The sequence below is a fragment of the Peromyscus eremicus genome, chromosome 16_21 (assembly GCF_949786415.1).
Source record: "Peromyscus eremicus chromosome 16_21, PerEre_H2_v1, whole genome shotgun sequence".
Lineage (NCBI taxonomy): Eukaryota > Metazoa > Chordata > Mammalia > Rodentia > Cricetidae > Peromyscus > Peromyscus eremicus.
In genome coordinates this window covers 61,101,591-61,114,083 of record NC_081432.1, presented here as the reverse complement: position 1 = coordinate 61,114,083, position 12,493 = coordinate 61,101,591, and the positions used below count along the sequence as shown (strand labels likewise).

The following is a 12,493-nucleotide window of genomic DNA, read 5'->3' as shown; positions in this document are numbered from 1 at the left end:
AACACTGAGTCAGGTTTTCACAAACAAATGTGACTGTGTATTTGGTTATACGTCTACTGGGTGAATGGCCATCTGTGGGAATGGTCAGGTTTCTGGAACTTCCTCAATAGCCTCCTGTTCCTCTTCTGCAAATGCACTGTGATCATTTAAAAAAAGAAATCAAAACAGAAACAGCACAAGGCTTACCATCCAGGACAGGGGACAGTGTAGGATGCCCCAGAGAGGGCAACGCTTACCGTCCAGGACAGGGGATAGCATAGGACACTTCAGATCACCATCATTATTTTAATTTAAGGAATGCACCTTTTAAGGACAGGTCTATAAAACATCTTTATTCATTTGTTACATATGATGTTTAAATAGTACTTTGCTTTCCAGCTTCAAACTTTATTTTTTTAAACCCCTGGAAAATAAGACTTTTGGTTCACCTTAACAAAAACTGACCTAGGAAGAAACATTTTTAGCAAAATGTTATTATAAAATTCATAGAAAATACTGTCCTCTTCATTTTTTGTTTTTGCCAAAATGTTACATAAAATCCTTATTAAAAATACACACATTACAAAAGAAAGACCATAAGTAGATTACACACAGCGTCTGCTGTGAACCGAGGGAGCGGCATTCCAGGAACATACAGTGAAGCACATTGGAAACTACGATGTCAACTTGGAACAGTGAAAACCTGGATTACATCCTGCAGTGAAGGCATGCAAGTCACTGGCTGAGGACGACAGGACAGGGCAGAAGCCGGGCAGGAAGCAGGCACAGCCACTAGTTAAAAACGGTTTCCTTTTTATTACATTAATTTTTTTCAAAAATACTTTTCTTTACAATAGAACTCCTAGAAAATATTTACAACCTTCCTCTAATAAAATATAACAGCAGTTAAATATATTTGAAAATAAGATGGGTTTTTCCATAAAATATATCTGTTAACTTTTTATGTACAAGCTTTCTCAAAGGGAGTCTAAGTTCATTACTGAAAAACCATTGCGTCAACCAGGAGCCATGTGAAGACATTAACCGTTAGGAAGGAAAGTTCTTTGGGGCTGGGTGAGGTGGGGTGCAGGTAAAACACAACACGCACATGCAGGTAGAATCATTTCCAGAAAAAAAAAAAGTGCAATATTTTAATAGGAAGTCAATTCTCTAAGTTGATAGCCGGGAAATACTAACTCAGGTATGTGAACTGTCTCATTAAGGAGGAGTTCTTTGGTTATTTCAAGTCAAAATATTCCTTATGCTATACTGCGTGGAAAAATCAAAATTACATTATGCGTTGGATATTGGCGGTGGCAGGTCAGTTTATTTCTAAGGGTTCAAACTGGGCAAATCCCCAAGCAGAAGGAGTGCATGGACTTCCTAAAGCTGTCTGGGCATTTGCTGTTTCATGTGGCTACGCTTTTCCAGACGTAAAGGCAGATGGGGCCTTGCGGTCTGCCGCCACCACCAAGTGGCAGCTGGATAGTTCTGAAAGGGAGCTCGTGCACAATGCCCAGGCAGGTTTTAACTCAACACTTCTGAGATCATACACAGGCTACAATAACCCTTTGAAACAATAGCAAAGAAAACACACCCCTACCCTCACCTAGAAAGGACCTCAAGATAGTTCTAAAAACAGTGATGGAAAGGGAAAGAATCTTTGAAAACAGTCTTCTGTTTGTGGCTTTCCTGAGACTCAGAAGCCACTGCCTGAGTGGGGGCTGTGGTGGGCCACGGTGCCCTGGCCCCGAGTATGTGCCAAATGGTTTTGTAGATTCCCATGTGAAGGATGTCCAGCCCCACTCCCTCCTCTGTAATGCCAAGCTGATCATGGGCCAGCACAGTGGCCCAGCATGACAGCCACACTTACATAGAACTGGGGAGCTAGTCTACTTAAGGAGGGTTACGACCTGAAGACATCTGGCCTGGAGGCCACAGGCCATGAACACAGAAAGGGGGCTCACAGGAGCGCCTCTGTACCAGGGCAGGTTCCACTCTGACTGTGCATTAACAGTGGGAGGGGGTCAGCCCAACTGAGCCCAAAAGCCTGGGCAAGGACATTTCTGAAGGATTACAGGTTTATTGCCTTCAAGTACAAATGGCGCCCCCTGCTGTCAGGGGCAGAGCAGAGTCATGTAGCTTAGAGAAGTCCACAATCGCTTTGGTAAGTGACTTGTAACGAATACATTCAGGATTTGAATGCATGCATCGCAGCGAACTTGAATCTGAGCCCATTTTTGTTGGCTTTCAAAGCAGGTTCCATTGCATCTGCTACTTCTGTGTGTTAGAAAACTACCTCTCTGCAGCTAACATCTTTGCAAACCTCAGTCCAGCACACACAGTTGAGAGCAAACCGGAGTGAAAAGGTTTCACAGTATGTTCAAGTGGTGCAAAGTAAGTTCAGAACTCCACTGGCCAGGAACCATGTTGAAAAAAAAAAAAAAGAAAAGAAAAGAAAGAAAGAAATAGGTTCTTCTGACCCAAGAGAATGCTTTCTAGTGGGTCAGAGCAGAATAAAAATAATTCTTGATGGGAAAACATGGCCTAAAGTCCCAGCATGAATGGGGTAACCTGCTTCCTATACACACATACATGCATATGCACGCACACACACACATGCACACACACATACACACACACACACGCTCACATACACACACACACACACACACACACACACACACACACACACACAGAGCAAGTTTGGAGATAAAAGGCAACCAGGGTGGCTGACATCTGAGAGCAAAGCAACACGCACGTGAGGTTCATCCCCGCGGGAAACGGCCTCGTGAGAACACAGCCCAGATGAGACACCCTCTTAGAGATAGTTGTGCCAATCTTTTATTCCCCCCAACCCCCAACAAAAACAATGTAAAAGAAGGTAAAAGAGAAAAGAACTGGATTTTTTCCCCTCCCTTAACCTGAAGAAAAGGACCGCTTTTTAAACAGGTAGTTTAAAAGGGTTTTCAAAGGAGCAGGAAGTCCAGGTTTTCCTGACTGATGAAGGTAGAGGCCGTGGCTTCTGTGTCTCTAGGTGATGAACAGGGGCTTAGAGTTCTGTATCACCCTGAAGCAAAACCGAATCTTGGTCATCCAGGAGAAGATCCGTGCCCACCACCTCAGCCTCATCCATGGCCCCTAACTGCTGGACCACATCGTCGTCCAGGATGTCCACGTCCTTGACCGGCTTCATCAGACTCAGCTGGTCCAGGGGCAGCAGCTCAGGTGCCCCCACCGGCCCAGTAGTCCTCTCGATGGTGGCTGCCATTTCGGCTGCAAAAGCCGCTTTCTGAGCCTTCTGCCTCTGCTGCTCCTCCTGCTGCCGGTGAGTTTTCATGTGTGCGTTCCGGCTTTTGATCTTGAAGAAGACCCTGCAAAGGAGGCAGAGAGCAGCTTGTGAGACTCTGGGGAGAGCTGAGTTCTTGCTGATAAAGATCACCCTTTCCTGCAGGGACTGGGGGGATGCAGGCTGCAGTTCTGGTTTGGGGTGGCTTCCTCCTGCGGTGACCAGTCATCTCTCTGGGCATTATTAGGAAGAAGAATGGGGACAAGAAATCACTGATGCTGAGTCCTGTCTCCTGTCTCCTCCCTGTGCTAATGGAGACCTCTGGGCTGTCCTGTCTGGCTAGTCTCAGTCCAGCAGGCGCTCTTGCTTCTCCTATGGCCACCTCCTGTTCCCATCACTAAAAGCACCCTCTACACTGGAGAACCCCAAATCCTGCTGATGAGTTCTGACAGTCCTACCACAAATAACAGGCCATCTCCTACCCCTGGCTCCTGGGCCTCTTCTTCCAGTCAAAGTCCACTAAGGATATGTCCACATACACCTGATGCACCCCTTTTTCATTCCACTCTTTCCAACGAGGCTCGCGACCCTTCCACTTCAACCTCACTGAACCAGTAACCCTGTGCAGCCGATTCCAATGGCCTTCAGACTTTCTTGTGCTGGGCTGCCAAGCCCCATCTACCATTCCTTTTTGCTGCAGACCCTCTGGGCCATCAGAATTATCATCATTTCATACTGTTTTCTTTAGAATGAAAGTGGGTCTCAGCCAGGAGAGGCTGTGCCCTCCCAGGAAACATCTGGCAATGTCTGGAGACACATTTGATTGCTGTATCTGAGTTGGAAGGTGTCTGTCTAGCACCACAAAAAGGCCAAGGACGCTGTTAAATGTCTTATTTTAAAGGCCAGCCCTTTTCCCCCAGGCAAGGAATCATGCAAAATGTCAATGGTGCCCACAACCCTGGATAAAAGGATGCCAGGTTGTTTAGATCAAGGGTCCAGCCTTTTTATTCTAGCCACTGGCATACAGCTGTGTCGTCTGTCGATTTTCCCTACTGCTTTTGGGATATGGTGGGGACGAGGTGTTGAGACAGCATGGCCTGTACATTCTGTATGATTTGCTGTCTAGTCGTTTTCAGGCAGTTAGCCCAGATAAGAGCCTGTGTTTATGGAGAAAGAGTAGCATAAATACGATTATGTGACTCTCCCAAGCTAATCAGCCAACCGTCCACCAGGTTGAGGACTTCTATCCGGACATGCTGGAAGGGAACATGAGCAGCAGCAGGAGGCTGTCTATGAACTTGCTCAGTGTTAGTCCTAACTGGAGAACCCCAGCAAGCATTTCGAGTTTTTCTAAGGTCTTACTCGAACTTTTGATAGGAAAAGAGGCAGGTGAGAGACTCAGCTGGTACAAGTGTTTGCTGAGAAAGCCCGACCACCTTGAGTTCGAGCCCCAGGACCCACATGAAGATGGCAGGAGAGAACGGACTACACAGAACTGTCCCCTGGTCTCCCACATGTCCTGACATGTACAATGGGCACACACACACTAATACCAAAGAAAGCCAAACAGAAAGAAAAGATCTCAAATAACATAAAGGCAAGACAAGAGAAAATGCTCACTGCATGCTTCTGAATGGCAGCTGGAAATATGAAATATAAGGCAAGCACCCCTGTCCAAATGTACACACATCTGTACACACAGTGAGACTTCCTGAGATGGGACCCATTCTAATTGCAAGGCTCACATGCTTTATACCCACTTTTTTTTTTTTTTTTTTGGTTTTTCAAGATAGGGTTTCTCTGTGTAGTTTTGGTGCCTGTCCTGGATCTCACTTTGTAGACCAGGCTGGCCTCAAACTCAGAGAGATGCTCCTGTCTCCGCCTCCTAAGTGCAGGGATTAAAGGCATGTGCCACTATTTAATGATATATATTAAATATCACAATTATCCTTTTTATTTTATTGTTATTTTATGAGAATGGGCATTTGGTGCATGTAATTCTGTGCACTGCATGTGTGCAGCACCCATGGAGGCTAGAGGAGGGCATCAGATTTGGAACTGGAGCTACAGATGGTTGTTAGTTACCATCCAGGAGCAGACCCAGGTCCTCCGGAAGAGCAACCAGTGCTCCCAACTGCTAAGCCAGCTCTCCAGCCCACCTGACACAGTCTATGAGGACATGGACACAGAGGTCCCCACTGGCCTCACTTATGGTACTAGGAACATCTTCCTGACAGTTTCGGAGGCACTGGTAGGCATCTCTCCATTGCTTGTGTTTGGGACCCTTGAGATTATAAAGAGAAACTCAGCAAGCTCCGCCCCTAATGGCCTCTAAGCTATGATGATGCTATAGCCTTGAGGTTTCGCAGACTCACTGGGAAGGAAACTAGGAAGGAGCCATGTATTTTACCACTACTTTGGCTCTTGGTAAAGTAGCTAGGCAAAACAAAGCCGAAGGCTGGGGCAGCATGGGGAAGCCAGGCACTGCATCCGGACATAGCAAGGGTTAAATGTCAGCTCTGCTTTCCTGGCAGTGTGACTTGAGACAAGTCATTTTACTTGACTTTAAATCTTCATTTATAAAATAAGCATGAAAACTTGGATTGGATGGAGGTTTTCCCGTGAGGATTAAGTGAGTTCACACACATGAAGTATGTGATGGGCACTAGCTGTTAACGTCCTACCCACTGTTAGCTTCCTCCCTCAGCTGTTGTTTTAAGTTACATGTGAATGGACTCTAATCAACTCACTGTGCCAGCTTGCATCATCATGATACAAAGGATAGGACACCTTAATGTGATGTTAGAGAATGTGGTAATCGATTAGTGATGTCTGCTGTGTGCAGAGGCATGAACAGAGGTAGTGAGAAGGTCTACCTGCAGATCCCATCATGGTATCAAGGGGAGCCCTGAGAGTCTGGTTTTTTTACCCACTAGTTGGAGAAACAGCCCCCACAGGACAGTCATTCACTGTGACCCTGGGTTCGGTCCCTGGTTCCAGGGTACCTACTTGCCACACTCCTTGCAGGGGAAGATAGTGGTGGGGTCTGTCTCTCCACTGGTGGTGCTGTGAGATGGTGAACTCTTTACTGAGCAGTACCCACTCTGGGTGCCACCTGGCTTCTGCTTCCCAGAGGGGACAGCACCTCGGGTCTTGGTCACCTGGTTGGTGCCGCCATGGATGCGGGCATGGCCATTCAGTGCCTGTCGGGAGCTGAACACCTGGGGAAGAAAGGGAGTCACATGACATCTACAGTCCTGAAAAGGAAATTAGGGTTGTTAGTTACTCGGTGGTAAAACATGTGAAACATGAAACAGCACACGGTTCATACAAGCAAACCCTGGGCGTGCGGCATAGAAAGCAAGGCTCTAATACCCCAACTACTTCCTCAGTGGTCTAACCTGAGCCCACGGCAGTGAGGCTCAGCACCAAGGACAAAGCCATGGCCTCGAAGCCAGGAGACCCAGCGTCTAGCTCTAAATTCTATCTCTGTTGCAACTAACAGAGGCTGTTGAACCTACTTGGCTTTCAAGTCCCCCCGCCATGTACAAAATGAGAGGGGTTAGAGCCTCCCTCGGTAACCCATTGTTTTAACTCTTGTTGGTTTCTGTGGTGCTGGGGATGGAACCTGAGCACTTGCTGGGTGAATGCTCTCACTTTGAGCTATACCGCAACCCAAGCGCACTGCAGAAGCCATGGTTAAGACCCCCAAAATTTAATAGGATTAAGCAAGAGGCCAGGTTTTCTTATAGCTTTGGGGACATGGTGTCCCTCTGCAGGTCTGGCTGCACTGGAACTTACTATGTAGAGCAGACTGGTTTTTTTTTTTTTTTTTTTTTTTTTAAAGATTTATTTATTTATTATCTATACACAGTGTTCTGCTTGCTTGCATGTACCTGAACACCAGAAGAGGGCACCAGATCTCATTACAGATGGTTGTGAGCCACCATGTGGTTGCTGGGGATTGAACTCAGTACCTCTGGAAGAGCAGCCAGTGCTCTTAACCTCTGAGCCATCTCTCCAGCCCCGAGCAGACTGGTTTTAAACATGAGCCAATCCTCCTGTCTCTGTCTCCTGAGTGCTAGCGTGTATCACAATGCCTGGCCGGAAATATGCGGACCGATGACTTTGAGTCTCAATCTACAATCCAGGCGGCCTTGACCTCTCTGTGTAGCTCAATTACTCATCTTCTTGCCGGCGTCTCCCAAGTGCTGGGAGCGCAGGTGTGCACCACACGCCTGGCTAATTGTACAAATACTGACACACAACAGGGCTTCTTGGCTTAAGAATTATGGATACTAGGGGCTGGATACTTGGGGACTTTCCCATGCACAGCGGGTGTTTAGTGGCCTCTTCCCACCAGATGTGGGTCCCCCCTTCCCAGTCCTTACAGGACCAAATTATCTTCTGCCAGAACCTCTGAATTCTAGGGCTATAATCCATACCCCTAAATCCTATAGCCTTTTTTTCCATTTTGCTCATGGGCCCTTTGTATTGTATTACAGAAAAACAAGTCTGTTTCTGATTTACTGAACCCAGCCTCTGTTGTTAGGCATGGAGTGGGTTACCACACTGTCCTTGAAGAGATTTAAAACGTCATTAAGGATGTCTATCTTGCTGAGTATGTCTGATTAGCTAAAGTAAAAGATGATTTTCTGCCCTGCTTGGCAAACAACCCCAAACCCAAACATTTACTGTACCCAAAAACCATGAATTGAAAAAGCACCCAATTTCTGAACAAATTTACCAAGAAACATTGTCACTTAGTCACATCTTAGCTCAGAACCAAAGCGATCCGGGCAAATGGCAGAGATGCAGCACAGAGGCCAGGCCATGAGCAGCCAACCCGCTGGCCAGTTCTCATGTTCTCTACAGAAGTGAACGAAGATGTCTACACCTCTGTTCTTTTAAAGCCTTTTCATTTTTTAAAAAAATGTAAATAAAATGAATTTTCCGTATTGATACATAAACATTTTATTTATTTATTTTTGAGACAGGGTCTCACTATGTAGTCCTGGCTTGCCTCAAACCAGAGAAGCCTGCTTCTGCCTCCAGAGTGCTGAACTAAAGGCGTGCGCCACCTGCCCAGCCAGGATGTAAATTTTTTTTTTTTTTTTTTTTTGAGACAGGGTTTCTCTGTGTAGCTTTGTGCTTTTCCTGGAACTCACTTGGTAGCCCAGGCTGGCCTCGAACTCACAAAGATCCGCCTGGCTCTGCCTCCTGAGTGCTGGGATTAAAGGCGTGCGCCACCACCGCCCGGCAAGGATGTAAATATTTTAAAGACTTTCTTTAAACGGCAGACTCCATACACAACATTCAATATACTCTGCACTAGACAAGCAAAGAAGTGCTGAGGACAATGTGCTCCCAGGGAAGGGAGGGGCACCCTCATCTGGGGGTGACACCCCTGGAACTTGTCTATACAAGTGTGTTAGGCTTTAAGAGTCACCGTGTTGGGAAAGGGAAACCCTGGCAGGCTCTTCCAGTGACTTTAAATGCATGCTGACAAGATAAATCTGACATATAGTCCGAGGGCCTGCAGAGAGGTACCAGGAGACCGTACAGCACATGAGTCTACCTTCTGGAGGCCTGCTCTCACTGTGGAGCTGTCAATCACACACTTCCTGAGGGCAGCAGCCTTTTCTGGGTTTTTGCCTGGAGACCAGGTCTCATTATGTACCGCAGGTTGGCCTCAAAGTCTCAGTTCCTCCGGAGTGCTGGGATTACAAGCCTGTGCCACCACACTTGGGTTTAGGGCCCCTCTAAGTTCTCCAGCATGCAGCATCATGCTCCACAGAGAACACACACAGTCAACTCTCCCCTGGCCCAGCTGATTAAGAAAGAAATAGCTACATGGCGTGACCTCTGCCAGATGTCCACTGCTCTGAGAACTAGGCACAGCTGCACGACCCTCACGTCTCCCAGAGCCAGGGACAACACAGATACTTACAGCCCCACAGTTGGGCATTTCACAGATGAAAGAGCCTGATGGCTGGCCAACGGCCTGCGTGGGTGGCCCCTCAGTGGGAGCCAGGGCAGGGGCAGGCGGTGGCTCTGGTGACTTGGACACCTCACTCTCCTCTTCTTTTATGGATTTCCTATCTTCCTCGGGCTCCTCCTCTTCCTCCTCTGCCTCTTCTTCTTCTTCACTCGTCTGGTGTTAAGAAAAGCAAGAAGGTGATATCCCCAAAAGGTATTTTTAGTGGTGGACAACAATCACAAGCCAGGAGCTCACGGGACACTGGGGCTGTCACTTCTTTTCCTATGGTAGGTGACAGTCTGCCGCGCTGGTCTCTGGACACTTGGGATCCTGAGCTCAAGCCCTCTCCCTGCTGCACTTTGGGTCCCCCCATGACCCCTCATAGAAAAATCATGCTCAGGCAGAGGGTAGAGATGTGAAGATGCCCTGCCTAGGGGTGGGAGACAGCACAGCGGGTAAGCATTTCCTGCACAAACATGAGGACTGAGTCCCAGCCCCAGTCCCCAGATACAAGCCGTGTGTGTGTGTGTGTGTGTGTGTGTGTGTGTGTGTGTGTGTGTGTGTGCCCCAGCGCTGGGAGGTAGAAACAACAAGATCCCTCTAGGTTGCTGGCCAGCCGATCTAGCCAAGAAGTTAAGCCTCAGTCTCATGGAGAGACCCTGTCTTGAAAATCAGGTGGAGGGACTGGAGCAATGGACTGCCCGTTAAAAGCGCTTGCTGCTCTTTCAGAGGATCTAAGCTCAGTTCCCAGCTCAAAGTCCAACAGGTCACAATCTCCAGAACTCCAGCTCCAGGAGATCTGATGCCCTCTTCTGGCTTCCTTGGGCACTGCACACATGTGGCATACATTTATAAAGACACACAAACATAACCCATATAAGATAAAATAAGGGCTGGAGAGATGGCTCAGCAGTTAAGAGTGAATACTGCTTTTGCAGATGGCCGGTGTTCTCAGGGCTTTCAACTACTTGTAACTCTAGTTGGAGGGTGTATGATGTTCTCTTGTGGCCTCTACAGGCACGTACATGAATGTGGTGCACGTAGAGAATTCACATTCAGGCCCACAACACATACACATAAAGTAATAAAATAAATCTTTTATAAAAATAACTTTAGGTGGGGGTGGGGGGCTAGAGAAATGACTTAGCAGTTAAGAGTACTTGCTGCTCTTTCGAGGACCCAGGTTCAATTCCCAGCACCCACAGGGTTCCAAGGCTCTGAGCTTTCTTCTGAACTCCATGGGCATGAGGCATCATATACAGGTAAAACACTCATACGCATACAATAAGACATTAAAGTAGCAAGTTATTGAGCAGTATGGTGTGGGTAGGGCTGGGAAAGAATTCAGGGATTAATCTGATTTTAAAATAGAGGTGTATTTATTTTTATTTATGTGTATGTGTTTACACCTGCATTAGTTTATGTGTGCCATGTGTATGAGGTGCCCAAGGAGGCCAGAGAGCAGGCAATTCCTTGGAGATGGAGTTACAGATAGTTATGAGCTGCCTAATGTGGGTGCTGGGTACCAATGATGAGCCATCTCTCCAATCTTTTTTTTCTTCCCTTTTTAGACAGGGTCTCATGTAGCTCAGGCTGGCTTTGAACTTGCTACGTAACCAAGGCTGCCCTTGACTCCTGATTCTCCTACTTCTACCTCTCAAGTGCTGGAATTTTAAGCATAGCCTAACCCCATCCCCTTCCTCCCCCCTCCCCGCCCCCAGCCAAGGTCTCCCTATGTAGCCCAGACTGGCTTTGAAGTTGCAATCCTCCTACCTCAGCTTAAGTGATGGATTACAGACGCGCACCACCATGCCTGGCTAAACACAGGATTTTAAGAAACTCTCATCTACTTCCTGCCTGGGCAGCTACTTGACTCTGCTCTGTGAAGGTGGCTGGCTCCTGCATGCTCAGAAGCAGCTGAGGACCAGGACACAGGAATTCTCTGATACAGATTTTCATTCTAGCTACATTTTTACCATCCACAAGAGGCTTGCATACTTATTATGCCATGGAAGAGCCTGTAAACAGTCATCCCAAGGTACAAACGAGGAAACAGAAGGTATGCCCAGCTGTCTTTACCCTCTGCCAGGCCCTCCCTGTACACCCACTGTTTACAGCAGGCAAGCTCCAGTTTGCCACACAGCTCAAGGCAAGCCTTTGATTCTCAGAAACTAGAAGCAAGAATTTCCAAGAAGAATGAAGATTTCTGAGAACAGCAGTACCCCGGATCCAGAAACCGCAAGTTTCCTCTCTCATGTGTTATTTTTATTTTTATTTTTATTTTTTCAGACAAGGTCTCATCACTGCATAACTCTGGCTGGCCTAGAACTTACTACGTAGACTAGGCTGGCCTTGAAAGTACAGAGATCCACCTGCCTCTGCTTCCCAAGTGCTGGAATTGAAGGTGTGATACCACACCTGGTTTTTTAACTTTTATTTTATATTATGTGTATGTCTTTTTTTTTTTTTTTTTTTTTTTTTTTTTGTTTGTTTTTTCGAGACAGGGTTTCTCTGTGTAGCTTTGTGCCTTTCCTGGAACTCACTTGGTAGCCCAGGCTGGCCTCGAACTCACAGAGATCCGCCTGGCTCTGCCTCCCGAGTGCTGGGATTAAAGGCGTGCGCCACCACCGCCTGGCTTATGTGTATGTCTTTATGTGGGTGTGTACATGTGGGTGCCCTTGGCAGCTAGAGGCATCAGATACCCTGGAGCTGGGGGTTAAAGGCTATTGTGAGGTGCCCAATGTAGGTGCTAGGAATCAAACTCAGGTCCTCTGGAAGAGCAGCAAGTGCTCTTAGCCACTGAGCCATCTCTCCAGGCCCTCCTTCCTCCTCCTTTTCACCCCCTTTAAGACAAAGTATCACTCCATAGTCCAGACTGGCCTAAAATTCACTATGTATTCCAAGTTAGACTAACTCATGACTAACTTGTGGCTCTACCTCCTGAGTGCTAGGATTACAACTGTACAATATCATATGTGGCCTCTCTCCAGTTTTAATTTAGGGGAGGGCTGTGGGAGAATGACAGAGATAATACCAGCCAACCTGAGGCAGTTACCACTTTTCCCTGTTTCAGCAATAGTCACGGGTAACACCATGAAGATGTATATTCAAGGGGTTGCATTAGCATGGTATGCGTAAGAAATGGCCAGTTTCCAGCCAGTTAATTGACCAATTAGTAATGATTTTTTGTTTTTGTTTTTTTGTTTTTCGAGACAGGGTTTCTTTGAGTAGTTTTGGTGCCTGTC

The 12,493-nt window shown here is 47.0% G+C and overlaps 1 protein-coding gene across 5 annotated transcripts in view; it reads right to left on the bottom strand.

The window, feature by feature from the left end:
- Positions 1–2,800: 2,800 nt before the first annotated feature.
- Positions 2,801–12,493, bottom strand: part of Trerf1 (transcriptional regulating factor 1) — a 142,930-nt gene continuing 133,237 nt past the window's right edge. For 3 of the 5 annotated variants that reach the window (XM_059281563.1, XM_059281565.1, XM_059281564.1), the window contains exons 14-16: positions 9,219–9,422; positions 6,278–6,525; positions 2,801–3,353 (exon numbers count right to left, since the gene is read on the bottom strand). In XM_059281563.1, the coding sequence (XP_059137546.1) occupies positions 3,032–3,353; positions 6,278–6,525; positions 9,219–9,422 (774 nt within the window). In that variant the 3' untranslated portion in view covers positions 2,801–3,031. The remainder of the gene's footprint in view (positions 3,354–6,277; positions 6,526–9,218; positions 9,423–12,493) is intronic. The other 2 variants (XM_059281566.1, XM_059281567.1) reach the window with 1 other exon arrangement.